General features: G+C 33.6%; 1 protein-coding gene across 2 annotated transcripts in view; it reads right to left on the reverse strand.

Annotated features, from left to right (window-relative positions):
• USH2A (usherin) overlaps positions 1-14,491 on the reverse strand; it is a gene marked incomplete at both ends in the record, with an annotated part of 794,746 nt that overhangs the window by 680,752 nt on the left and 99,503 nt on the right. For both annotated transcript variants that reach the window (XM_081220997.1, XM_081220996.1), the window contains one exon: positions 1,042-1,237. In XM_081220997.1, the coding sequence (XP_081077123.1) occupies positions 1,042-1,237 (196 nt within the window). The remainder of the gene's footprint in view (positions 1-1,041; positions 1,238-14,491) is intronic.

Genomic DNA, 14,491 nt, shown 5'->3' on the forward strand with positions numbered 1-14,491 from the left:
GCCAATCTCTTTACCATGGTTTAGAGAGCCCTCCAGTATCTGGGCTCTGCCTTTCTTCCTAGTGCCTTTTCTAACAATTAGCCATTTGCACTTTCAACAGTTCTTCAAGGGCGCCATGTTTCTCTCTCCTCTAGGCCATTGCACAACTGTTTCTCTTACTGGAAAACTTTGTTCACGCTAATCCCCAGCCCCACTCCTTCACCTGGTTAACTCCTATTATACTTCCCCATCTTAGCACTCATCAGACAACTTTTTAATTGTTCCTTTAATAGGGTGCTTTTACCACCATGTAATAATCCATACAAAGACAAGAAAATTCATCATCTTGTTAATCCTTATATTCCCAGCACCTAGCCAAGAGCTTGTCCCACTTTAGGTTATCAATAATTATCCAACAATTTCATTCATGCTTCAAAGTAGCACACTTTCAAACCCATCAGACTTGGGCTATTATATTTTACAAATTCAGACATTGTCTATTTCTGCTTTTAACATATCAGCCTTTCAGAAAATAGTAATTTTTCAATGACTAGTCAAAATGTTGGATGGTTTTAGGGACAAGACTCTAATAGTTATTTTATGCATTTAATGAACATTTTTTAAAAGAGTATTCCCTGATTACTAGAGTCCATGCCAAATCTGAATGATTGTAAACCTCTCTACATGGGAATCCAGACATAATGGAAGATCAGGGGTCACACAGAAAACTTATTTCAAGGATATATATACTCAGAATAATACAGTAATTCCTGATGTATCCAAAATATATTCATGATCTAATCAAATGTTGTGAACTTATTTAAAAAAAACATTTTCATGAAAATATATAGTCTAAGACTAGAGTGTTATATCTGAAAACTACGTAATCATTTGGAACATGAAGATTCAGTAAACCAGAGTGGTTTTCAAACTTAATGGTATGAAAGCACTTTCTTAAATAAGATAGCAATAACATAATTTAAAATAATATGCATTATATATAGAAGCACATGGGCTTCAAGACCAAGTGAGCTTCTCTTATTTGTGTTATTTGCTAGTTACCTGTAGTGTTATGCTCACAGTCATCACAAACTCCTCCACCTCCTCTGTGGTGTTCAGATGGAAAGGGATCCACTGAGATGTTGTAGTGGCAGCTTCTGGAATGGCTGTTGCATTTACAGGGTTTACAATTGAAGGTGTGAACTTGATCACTTTGGCGAAAAGGCTTGTCATTATAAAGAGGCAGGCAGTGATCACACTAGAACAAGAAAGTAATATCAGAATGATAAATATATAAAGTTGTGCTTTGTTTCTTCTTATTTACATATCCAGAACTTTCACTAGATAGAAAGCTAATATCAAAGAGTTGAAAGTCAGCAACTATTGTATTCTTTAAAGTGTTATATAAATCAGAAATTAGCATATTACAGGGATTCCCTGGTGGCGCAGTGGTTGAGAATCCGCCTGCCGATGCAGGGGACACGGGTTCGTGCCCCGGTCTGGGAAGATCCCACATGCCACAGAGTGGCTGGGCCCGTGAGCCATGGCCGCTGAGCCTGTGCATCCAGAGCCTGTGCTCCGCAACAGGAGAGGCCACAACAGTGAGAGGCCCGCATACCGCAAAAAAAAAAAAAAAAAAAAAAAGAAATTAGCATATTACAGTCGTGGTAGTGCAGAATTTAAAAGTGACAATGCAAGATGAAACCATTTAAAGTGATCTTAATAACCAATGGGGAAAATTATGATTGTTCCACAATCTGAAATTTTTTGTGAAAACATTAAAAGCTTGACTTTCAAGTCCTGGTTCCACAAGTAAAGAGCTTGGAATTGTCACTCCATCATAACAAAAAATAAAAAGTTGAACAGACTGAAATATCAACAACTCTCCCTGGATCCCTAAGTGGGGGACACAGGGCAAACATCTCTCCCCAAGATTGGAGAGACAGGCAAATAAAGAGAGTCTCAGCTATAGGATCAAAGACTCACTAGCAGAAAGTTCCATGGGAACCAATGCTGGGGTAGAAAATCTGAATTATAATTGGTATATTGCTGGAAGTTCACCGTGAACAAGTCTGATAATTGAAAACTCCAGGGTGGTGTAGTTATATGGGTCCCTCACCATTCTGTGAGATTTTCTTCCAGCATCCTGACCAGGTTCTCACAGTAAATGAACTCAGGGGAAAATCCCTGGGTGCTTCTGGCAGAGGGAGAAGAAAGGAAGCATTTCAAAGTACATCAGAGCACTCTGTTCTTAACGATATCTGCCTCAGGATAAATTACTTAACCAGAGCCTAACGGACCTAGAGAAAGGAAATACTCAACTCCAGCCCCCTCTAGTCACTCTGTCCCACCTAAACGGGAGGTGGGCAGAGGGGACAAAGAGGCACACATAAAGTTCACAGTCCAGAGGCAAAGGCTTACTAAGACTGAAAACTAAAGGGAAATAGAAAATAGTAAAACTAACATTTAATAATCATAAGACTATAGGGGCTTCCCTGGTGGCTCAGTGGTTGAGAGTCCACCTGCCGATGCAGGGGACACGGGTTCGTGCCCCAGTCTGGGAAGATCCCACATGCCACGGAGCTGCTGGGCCCGTGAGCCATGGCCGCTGAGCCTGCATGTCCGGAGCCTGTATTCTGCAATGGGAGCAGCCACAACAGTGAGAGCCCCACGTACTGCAAAAAAAAAAAAAGACTATAGAACACTTGCCCTCCCCTCACTCCTCACCAGCACATTGCTAAAAACCTATTTACAGCAGTTCTTCTCACCTGGCACATCACATCTGGCTTTCAAGAAAAAAATTACAAGGCATACCAGAAGGCAAAAAACACAATTTGAAGAAAAAAAGCAAGCGTCAGAACCAGATATGACAGAGATGTTGATGTTAGAATTATCAGGCAAGGAATTTAAAATCATAGCATGCAAGAACAGATGGGCAATATAAGCAGAGTGATGGAAATTCTACAAAAGAACCAAAAAGAAATGCTAGAGATCAAAAACACTGTACCAGAAATGAAGAATGCCTCTGATGAGCTTAGTAGTAGATTGGATAAGGCTCAGGAAAGAATCTCTGAGCTAGATGATATATCAATAGAAACCTCAAAAACTGAAGAGCAAAAAGAACGAAGACTGAAAAATCAGGACAATCCAAGGACTGTGGAACTACAAAAGGTGAAACATACGTATAATGGGAAGGAAATGAGAGGGAGAATGGAATAGAAGAAATATTTGAAACAATAATAACTGAGAATTTCCCCAACTTAATGTCAGACACCAAACCACAGATCTAAGAAGCTCAGAAAACACCAAGAAAGTTAAATGCCAAAAAAACAAACAAAAAAATCCACTATACCTAGGCATATCATTTTCAAACTACAGAAAATCAAAGATAAAGAAAAAATTCAGAAAGAGAAACCAAAGTTAAAATACACCTAACCTATATAGTAACAAAGAATTATATCTAACTTCTCCTCAGAAAACATGCAAGCAAGAAGATTATTGTATGAAGTACTTAAAGTGTTGAGAGAAAAAAAAACTACCAACGTAGAATTCTGTACTCTGCAAAATTATCTTACAAAAATGAAGGAGAAATAAAGACTTGTCAGACAAACACAAATTGTGAAAATGTGTTGCCAGTAGACCTTACTTGCAAGAAATGTTAAAAGAAGTTTTCTTTGCCCTCAGTAAACATTGTCTACTACTTTATTGTTAGATTAGCAATTGAGGATCAAAGAGGATAAGTAATGAGAAAACTATCATTGAACAATAAGTCCCTGAGTCTACTTTAACTGAATCTCAGATTCCTCATCTCTAAAAGGAAGGCAATGTAACACAACACCTTAACTCTTACTGACTCAAAATAATCTGAGGATAAGTGGCAATATTTTTAAAATGCTCTACAGCAGACAAGGAAAATAATATACATCTGAAACTTGGATCTACATAAAGAAAGGAAGAGCATCAAAGAAGGATAAGTGAAGATAAAACTGTAAAAACTTCCTACCAGTTACAAATGTAAAGGGAAATAGAAAATAGTAAAACTAACATTTAATAAACTGTAATTTAATATTAGAAACTTTGAGAATTATTTTCCTTGTAAAAATTCATTCAGTATCTTGAATAATGCTTGCTTTCTTATTCTGTAAATTTCTATATTGAGCAAGCATCTTTTCTAAGCCTTGAGAATTGTCATACTCCTTTCTAAGTATGGATCAGCCTGCTTCCATCATTTTCATGTTTTTGCTTTCACTGATGTGCAATATCTCTGAGATTCCTTTAATGTAAAGTTTTTGTTGGCATCATTTCCTCTAGGACATCTTTACCTATTCATCACAACCAATGTCCTCATTTATGCTAAATTCATATTCATTAAGTTGCCCTGGCTGCATATATAAAGTATTCCAAATGGTGACAGTGATCTGCTATTTGTTCTCTAGAAAGAAATGTTTAATTGAAATTTCACTCCCAAAACATTCTTTCTTTCCATCTTTGTTGGCCAATTCTTCTTTTTTGAATATTCATATTTATAAAATGTCACATGGGTTTATCACTTAAAAAGAGGTTAGACCACTATAAGCTTCTCTGTGAATGAACTGATTAGTGGATGTGCACTGACCAGTCACCAATAGAATGAAAGAAGCTGCATGATTGATTGGTCACTGATCATGATGTGCAACAGTTATATATATAATTTGTAGACTGACAGGCCAGCAGCAAAATTTGTATTTTATGAAATTACTTACAGGTAATATACCTTGATAACTAATATTTGGACCATGTTTTTAGAGGATTGGTGTTTAACTAAAACAGACCTGTTATGTACTGGATCAATTAAAGCTAGAAATTTTTTTTTTAATTAGTGCTTTTAGCATCTAATATACATACAATTTATGGACAAAGCAAAATTTATTCCATAGATTAAGGAACTATTCATGGGAACTGTGTTAAAATTTTAGCATAATTATGTACTTAATAAAAGTAATACTATCCTTTTCATAAAATAAATAAAGTAGAAAATAAAAATCACTGATAATTCAACTGCCAAATGATAAGCTACAATATTTTAATGATTTTTTTTAAAACTTATAAATGTGTATTTTTTCCCTTTTTCTCAAAATTAGGAATACACAAAAACACACATATACACACATATAACCCATACTATTACATAGTCTCTTATCATTAAATATCATGAATTTTATTGCATTACTTATCATATTATTCATAAAACAACTTATTTAGCCAGTCTGCAACTACAACAAAAACACTTTGCTTCTTCTCATTTTTTGTTTTTCTTGTGGCTATTTCCTTAACAAGATTATAAGTGATAAAGTTATATCATAAGAATGTAAATATTTTAAAAGATTTTGTGAAATATGACCACTTTCTTCTAGGAAAAGTTAAACTAATTTATAATCCCACAAGTAGTATCTGAGAATGTCCATTTTCTTGTGTTCTGCTCAACTAAAGTCTATGATTATCTCTTTACTATTTTGATTTTAGAAAAGTATCAATCACTGTTTCAGTATGTATGTTGTTGATTACTAGTAAGGTTTTATATTTTTCATCTAGTTTTGCTAAAATATAATATTTTTGTGAGAAAATTGCTCATTTTTACTTTGCATATTCATTTTTTCTTATTGCTTTTAAATATCTTTTCATATATTAGGGACATTTTTCTTTGCCTGTCAAATAGTCAGGATTTAGTTCATAATTTTCAATATATACTTATATTTTATTTTCTTTTTCTACTTTACTTCTACATTATTGGCCAAAAATTTTAGCACCACAGTTAATAAGCATGCCATAGTGGTGACCATAATGTATTTGTATTATTTCTGACTTTAATGGAAATGTATTTAATATTACATCTTTTATAATGATGTTGACTATTGATTTTAGGTAGATGATCTTTATCACTTAAAAGGAGAAATCTCTGTTCCAAAATAAACAAGGTGATTTTATATAAAAACAAAATATTCTCCATTTTATTAAATGTTCTGAATCAACTGACCTGTTGAACTGAAAAATTAAGTTATAGGTTAAGAGGTTAATTAAAATCTATGCTTGCATTCTTAGAATAAACTCAACATCATTAATGGTAAATAATGGTTAAAGTTATGTAGGATTTCTGCATTTATAGTCATAAATTCTATTGCTCCATGTTTTTATACAGACATTAAAATAAATAAAACCTTAAAACTTTAATAAGGAATAAATATGTATTTGTATTTATCAAGTTAATTTCAATGTCTGAATGATCAACAAATTTTCATTTTGTATACTAAAACCTATTATAGTTTGTCAAGTTACACTGCATTTAAATTATGATTGATTCTAGATAAGATTTGAAATAAATATGTACATACCAGTAAATATGAACATTCTTACCCTTTTTTTTTGGCTGTAAAAATACTTAACGTGACTTCTGAAAGTACCCAACTTTTTCCATAGTCACATACATAAATTAGGAACCAGAAGAGTCAAACCATGTAAAATGAAGTATCAAAAAGTCTCCCCATATGTTCACAATAATAGTCCTTTGTTTTTTTTAATTAACGTTTTTTTAAAACTATTTTGATATTTTGGACAACAAATGTCATTCCCTTTTTCTATTTTCTGCAATAAGTATCTACTATTTCAGAACAGTTTGACATATTTCATAATTATCATTGGAACAAACTCTAGTCAAAAGCATTTTTTCCAGTATTTATTTTGCCCTACTAGTTCATGGCTGAATAATTTCTTCCCTTAATATTTTTAAATGTAGAAAGAAAAAATATAAGAATTTAATTGTCCAATGTGCTGTTCTTTTATGGTATGCTGAAAAGTTTAGCATGAAAACGCATTGAGTCTTTCTACTTAGCTGAGGAGGAAAAGAAAAAAGAGACAGAGAAGAGAATGAGAATGTAAATATTAAGTCAGTTTTCATGTCAGGTAAGGCTGCATTCTAATTATTGATAAAGTATGCACACTTACATTTTGGTCTATTAAAAAAATCGGTATCATATTTGTCTTGGAATGAAGATTGTTTTCTGCAGGATCACTTATAATACTTTGGGCTGGACAGCTGTCCCTCTTCTCTTCTCTCCCTGCCCTCTATTAATACCTTGACCCTGCTCCTATCACTTGAACTCAAATGATTGGTTTGCTTACATGTATCTTTCAGGAAATGCAAGTTACTGATTTTTATACTCCTGTAGTCATCCTCACAGTAGGAGTTTAATAGATAATTGCTAAGCTGCTAACTGAAAATTCACTTCTAATGATACTAGTTTCCAAACAAAGTCATTCTTGAAAAACTTCAGACAGGGGTACAATGGGAACAATTAATAAACAGTAATGTTTACGTAAAGTGTTCACAATTGCATGGTATTTGATGACTTGCAATAAACCACCTAAAAATATAAAATGAAACACATTTTGTAAAAGATATGTAGCATTCAGTAGGGTATTGTCAACTATGGATCTTTGGCCAAAAAAAAATTAAAAGTGGGGGAATTGACCTCTAAGTTTTCTCTCAACAGCAATAACCATTTGTAAATCAATTTTATTTTGTATAGTCAAAAGTTAGAAATTAGGCATAGGCTAAAGTCAGGCATCTTAGTTCAATTATTGGTACTGCCACTAACTGTAAAAAGTAACATGAACTGCATACTTTCTATGTTATGGGCACTATATTAAGCATTTAAAATGAATTATTACATTGAATCCTCTAGGCTTTGTATTATATGGTATCCCACATCTGATTTCTGTTCTTGATTTTGCTAGCCCTGTGTCTTTGTATAATTAATTCTATCTCTTTAAGCCTTATTTTTCTCATCTAACATGGGGGGGTAATAATTCCTGCCTCTTAGAGATGTTGTAAAGTCCAAGTACTTAGCAGAGTGTCTGTCACATCATAAGCCCTCAGTAAACATTGTCTACTACTTTATTGTTAGATTAGCAATTGAGGATCAAAGAGGGTAAGTAATGAGAAAACTATCATTGAACAATAAGTCCCTGAGTCTACTTTAACTCTGAATCTCAGATTCCTCATCTCTAAAAAGAAGGCAATGTAACACAACACCTTAACTGTTACTGACTCAAAATAATCTGAGGATAAGTGGCAATATTTTTTAAATGCTCTACAGCAGACAATAACACAACATTGTAAATCAACTATACTCCAATAAAAATTTTAAAAATAAATAAATAAAAAATGCTCAACACAAAGCCTGGCACATATTACGCTTTCAACAACTGGAAGTTACAAGATGGAGGAGGAGGAATGAGGAGGACGAGCAGGGTAAAAATCCAGCAGAGGTGTTGATCTCAAGTTCAAAAGACACCAGCAGTATGTAAGACAGTCCCTATGTAATATATTGTCTACAACCATTGATAGGAGATTTTTGTGATCATAAACGTACTGGTCTGATTTAGATGATGTAGCTTACAGAGTGGACCAAGAAGCAATTTATGACCAAAATGAATTTCTGGTTTATCATCTGTAGCTACAACTACTGAGGAGGTCCCATCTACATTTCATTCCTAGTAGCCATCAGACATCACCAGAATATCATTTCTAGTAGCCCTAAGTGTGGATAAGAAGGATAGATGAATACTCACTCTGACCTCCTGGCTTTGGAGAAGAGAAATGCACTTATTACGTTTTTTTTGTCCCCAGGTCAATTAGCCATGCAATTAACCTCATTCCCAATGTTTTAAAAAACTCTATCCCACTGCAAAACCTTGGCCAAATGCAAATTTTTGCTTCAATGCCTGAAGTCTATTTTTTTTTTACTTCATTTAAAAGTATTCTTATTGACGTCTGTGCTCTCCCAATGACGGTGTTAATATTATTCAGGTTACGCTTTCTTGCATAACTTGGTGGAAGTGATGATATGCAACCTGTGGTCCTGTCACACTGATTACAGATGCAGTTTGTCTTCAACAAAGCAACTGCCGGCTGTTGGAGTTTGGGTTGTTGCCTACATGAATTAGTGGAGTGAATCCAGCAAAAGCATTCCTTTGATATTCTTACGAACGTTTATGCTTTTAGACTGTGATCTAAAAAGATTCCTTTGAGATTTTATCCTTATTGTCAACTTAGAAGTCATTATCAAAAAGTCTTTTTGTAAATAATACTGGACTAAATACTTTATTGATATTCTAAAGATACAGTCCTCGCTCCTTTAATGTTTAAAAACAAAGAGGAATTTGCCACTAACCTAATGGGTTGGTTTGGGTCTGACCAAGTAGTTGTTAGGTGGCTAGCCTTCTTTTTGTGGACAATAAAAAACCTACAGAAATATTGGTAATATTTTAGCCTCTTCTAGAGAAAGCAAGCATAGCTATCATTTTTCAACTCTCAAATTATTTTTGGAAAAAAAAAATTCTCACACTAGGGTGCAAGAGTTTGTAGAAAGGGCCAGTACAGACAATATTTCTAGGATGGGAGTTGGTCCACAGCTTTCAGGACAGCATATGTGTACATTTCACTGGACCCAACAATTCCACTGGGAATTCAGAAAAGTACATTTTTTAAACTATTTGAGAATTTTTTTATAATGTGGTCTTTATAATAGGAAAGAAAAGGATACAAGATAAACATCCAAAAGTAAAGAAATGGCTAAAAAATATCATATATCTTCAAAATGCAACCATTCATAAGGACAAATGTAGATAAGTATTTATAATACAATTTGAATTTAAAAACCAAGTGAAAAGTAGTATGTAGAGTATAAGCCTATTTTCTAGATAAAGGTAGACTCATCTGTGAATATGAATACAGAGATACAACTTTAAGAAGACAGAGATAGATGACACAGATTTCTTTAGTAGAATATCAATAATAAAAAATCTGAAAGGATGTAAACTATTTGCCAAGGTTGTCTAGGGGTGGTAGGGTTACAGATGACTTACTTTTTATAATGTTTCTTTCCACAGTGTGCATTTATTACTAATGTATTAAAAATTGTGTTCAAATAAAATGCAACTGCATGGATGATTACAAGAAAATTATACATTATTTGCATCATTTGCATGTACCATTTTGCTAAGAAAAGCTAATAAAATTAAAATGTTCTTATTTTAAATTATACACAGATCAATAAGATACTACAGAGAAAATTACTCTCTCTTTGAGTATAATGTAGGCTGAAAGAGTACATGAATTACCAGTAAACAGAATATGATTTTTAAGTGATAGAAAATTTTCAAAATGATGAGATTAACATATAGAAGCAAGGATTTTGAGAAATGACAGCTTAAATTCCTGTTTTAAAGTTTGATTTAAAACATACACAACTATGGCACCTTGACACATATTTTGGCCTCTGATCTTAAGGATGAAGCTGTGTTTTTATCATTTTATGTGGTTTACAAAGACAGATAAGAGAGAAGGAATACTCTGTAGTCTATTTTTTGGTTACAACGTTTCATAAAATTGTTACATTTTTCATCTTATAATTGTTTCTCACAACTCCTTTACGATAATACAAAGAATATTGTGACAAAATGGAAGAAATAATAGTTAAGGGCATGATGAGTAAATGTTTGAATTCTCACAATTATTTCTATCTTTTCCATTAATGACTTTTAAAGTTTCATTTAAAATCTAGAAATAGTTGTATATCTTATATTTTGGTTCTGAACCAAATGTTTTTCTACCTAACGTTCTCCCTATCTCCAGCTGATCCTTTGTCACTTTTGATTATGTTTCAGTTTCTTCTGTACCAACTGGATTCCCCCTGATATGTCCCTGGTTGTTCAAATTATAAGGTTAGACAATGGTTATATCAGGGTGAGGACCTTTATCAACTGATTCATTTCATTGCTTTCATTCTGACTAATCAACTCCCCTAAGTTGCAGCCAAATACTTTGACATGTTCAGGTAGACAAATCATAGAATAATCACTGAATATAGAAGACACTGATGACATTTATTTTACTACATTACGTATTAATATTACACAATGACATTTCTCTCTTCTGGACCATTAAACTGGAATAGTGTTCTTTTGTTACTATTACAGACTAGCAAAGACAGTCTTTCAAAGATTATCCACAGGTCCAAAAGCACTTTTATCAACTCTACTCCCATCAGTCTCAATTTTGATCTACTATTGGCAATATTTCAAATCTGATCCAAATTTACAGAAAAAGTACATATAGTCCCATTTTCAAAAATGTAACTATAGCAGCAACACATTTCTTTAGTCACTTATCCAGCAATCTTAAATGCTCATTATGTGTCTTTGAAGGAAGGAAGAAGAAAATGTCCTCTTAGCCAAAACTACATAAAGGCCATGGGAAGATGGGAGGTGGGTGGGGTCGTCCCACAAGTTACTAACAGAAGAGTTCAACAGACTCAACCGTCCAACAGACTCAAGGCCCTTTGAAAGCTCAACTTCATAATGATGACCATGAGTCATCAAAAACAACTTGTCTTTAACAGTCACAGGTTAAGAAAACGAAGTAGTGAACAATTTGTTTTTGAATGATTTCAAAAAACAGATTAAAACTTCTTTTACTGTTCCTTTTAAAAGATCACATCTGGAAAATTTACAAAGAGTAGTTAATTCCGCAATTCTGGTAAATAAATGAAATAATCCTTTTTTTAAAGTCTAGTGCATACCATACAGGCTAAAATTTTAGAGGTGCAAAGAAGAACTATGGGTACTGACTTATCTCCTTAAGCATGCATAGAGAAAATAGCATTTTGTCTATACTTTTAAAATCACTGCAATTATCATAGAATATTATAATAGTACTTTACTTACTTCTCTGTTGTTCTTGTTAGATTCTGAGCTTCCTTAAGCAGGATTTTATTGATCTAATGAGTCCCAGCATAATGCCTGGAACTTTGTAACTGCTCAATAAATGTTTACTGGGTGAGGGAATGAACAAATGAATGTATGAATGAGTGAATAAATCAATGAACAGTTGATGCAATGAAAGCTCATTTCTATCAGTGAATTCATTTCTTTCATTCCTGGCTCTAGCAAAAAAACAAAAGTGAGACAAAATTATTTCCCTTTCTACCCTCAACAATAAAATGCCCACAGATGTCTTTATCTAGGCAATGTTTCCCATGTACTAAGAATAGCTAAGGCTTATGGTGTCAGGCCTAAGTGCTTCATATGTATTTGATGACTAAATCTCTCCAACACCCTATGAAGTAGTACTTGCTATTACCTCCATTTTACAACTGAGAAAACTGAGGAAAAGGACAGAAATTGAATAAATTTCTATAATCATCCAGTAGAATGTCAACTAGTATAAACTAGAATGTAAAAATTTCTAAGGGCAGAGAAGTTTGTTGGTTTTTATTCATTACTATATTTCCAGGGCCTAGAGGAAGCCCTAACACATAGCAGGTATTCAATTTAGATACACAAATGATACATATGTACATACATACATAGGTAGATAGATAGCCCTTGCTCCTAATCACCATGCTAGACTCTCTCCAGGAATAGAAAATGACCTCTGAGGGAGGGAGGTGTGGAGTGGATTCACTATGGCTAGATGTCCATTCTTACCTCCTTCTGTTCAGGATGGAAACTGGATGGCAGAGCCCGGGAAACCCAAACTAGGAGTCACCCCACTCCTGGCTGGAAAATTCAGAGGTATGTAGGCAGCCCCTGCCTCTATGGGAAGGGAAGCAAGGCAATCTGGTTCAAAGTGAGAGATTATAAACTGCTCACTTTTTAGTCAGTATAGTACTACTTACTGAGCTAAAAGAGGTTATTTGTTACACTATTCCCAAATGGCCTAAATGAATTAGAGATCTTTGGAAGGTCTGTAAATTGCTCCTTTCTCATCAGTAGAAGCCAGTCCAGTATGTTGGAAATTTTAAGAGTCTTAAATCTCTAATAATAATAATTGTCCTCAGGCCCTATTCAAGCTTCCTCTTTTCTTCAAATGTAGTGGTAGTTGTAATTCAAATGATGCCATTTTGTGTAATTTCTTTTGACTAGGAGATAGAGAAATCATCTTTATAAATATAAACACTTCAGTGTAACTATTTTTTCCAATAGAAGTTTTTCTAGGTATCTCTAACGTTCCAATCATAAAGGTATTGTTACACAAACTTGTTAATGTATCATCATGATAGATTGGGTGGGGTGGGTGTGGAAGCATAGATCAAACTTCCAACTCTGGAGAGAATCTAGACAGAAAATGGCTGAATGCTTTGCACACAATAAGTGATCAATATATATTTGATAAATGCATGAATGTATGGAGGAATGACCTGATAGATTGCTTACATTTATAACATACTAAGGATGGTACCTTAGTATGTGCAGTATTTAATTAAATAGTAACATAAAAGGTTTAAAGGTAAATGCAATATTTTACCTGCAGAATTTTACCTATGGATTACTATGTAATCTTAATTAGCAAATTTAAAACAATTACCATGCTTCACCATTGAGAAGACAGAAATGTTCATGTATTTACCCTTCAATGATAAATTCCTTTCTCAGTAATTATCTTTCCCCTACTTAGAAATTCCCATATAATTAAAGTGCCCACATAAAAATTGTACTTACTTGCTTTCTAGGTGCTAAACTTAATAGCATCAATTAAATAACTACTAATACTATTCGACAATACTGATCAGACATTGGTGGCAATACAATGATTGTGAATACTTAATATACAAAGCCTGTCTGGCAATTCAACTATTAATATGTGTTGGCTACTTTTAGAAACTTTCTAATTCATGCAATGCCTTGTCTGTACCTCTACAGGCACTGTGCAATGGAGGATTAGAAAATCATCCAATAAAACAAATTTTAATAACGTGTGAAACAAAATCTACACTTGCAAAAGTAGACTGTAGGCAGAATTATTCAGACAACTGATTCAGTTCTACACATCGTCTCTGTATAAATATAACTGATAGCCTATGTACTTTTAAGCACAGGGTTCTTTACCATGTGATTTGTGAATACAGACCATCTAACTATGGCTAGTCGTTGAATGAAGCAGAAGCACCTGGATGATGGGCCCCAGAATTTTATTCATTAATTTTGAATACTGATGGTGTTTGATATTTGATTTTTCCCTTGAGCTTTCTGTTCTTTTTTTTCCCCCTTTCTTTTTATTGTGTGACTTGTTCAGTGCACTAAAAAGACACATGTAAAGATACAACAGGTTCCCCCAAGAGTCCAAAAGGAGGACTTTAAGATTTGCTCAAGTTTGTGGGTAATGGCCAAGCCAAAGCAATTCCACTGTGTAATATAATAATTTAACCCTGTTTATAAGCCAGAAAATATGGCCTGGAGTAAAGAACACATTTGTATAGTATAAACTGTGTATTTTGAAAAGAAACTTAATGAAAAAGAAATGGATTATATTAAAAATGTTCTTTACATGCATCTGTTCCAAATAATATATGTAATACAAGATACGGATTCATATATTAAGAAGCATAATCCATTATCTCTGTTGTTTAGTTTAATGAATAGACATAAAAATGCATTTGAGTTACTATTTGGATATAAAGCCAACTTACATTCC

The sequence above is a fragment of the Mesoplodon bidens genome, assembly GCF_964165515.1.
Source record: "Mesoplodon bidens genome assembly, chromosome: 2".
Taxonomy (NCBI): Eukaryota; Metazoa; Chordata; class Mammalia; order Artiodactyla; family Ziphiidae; genus Mesoplodon; species Mesoplodon bidens.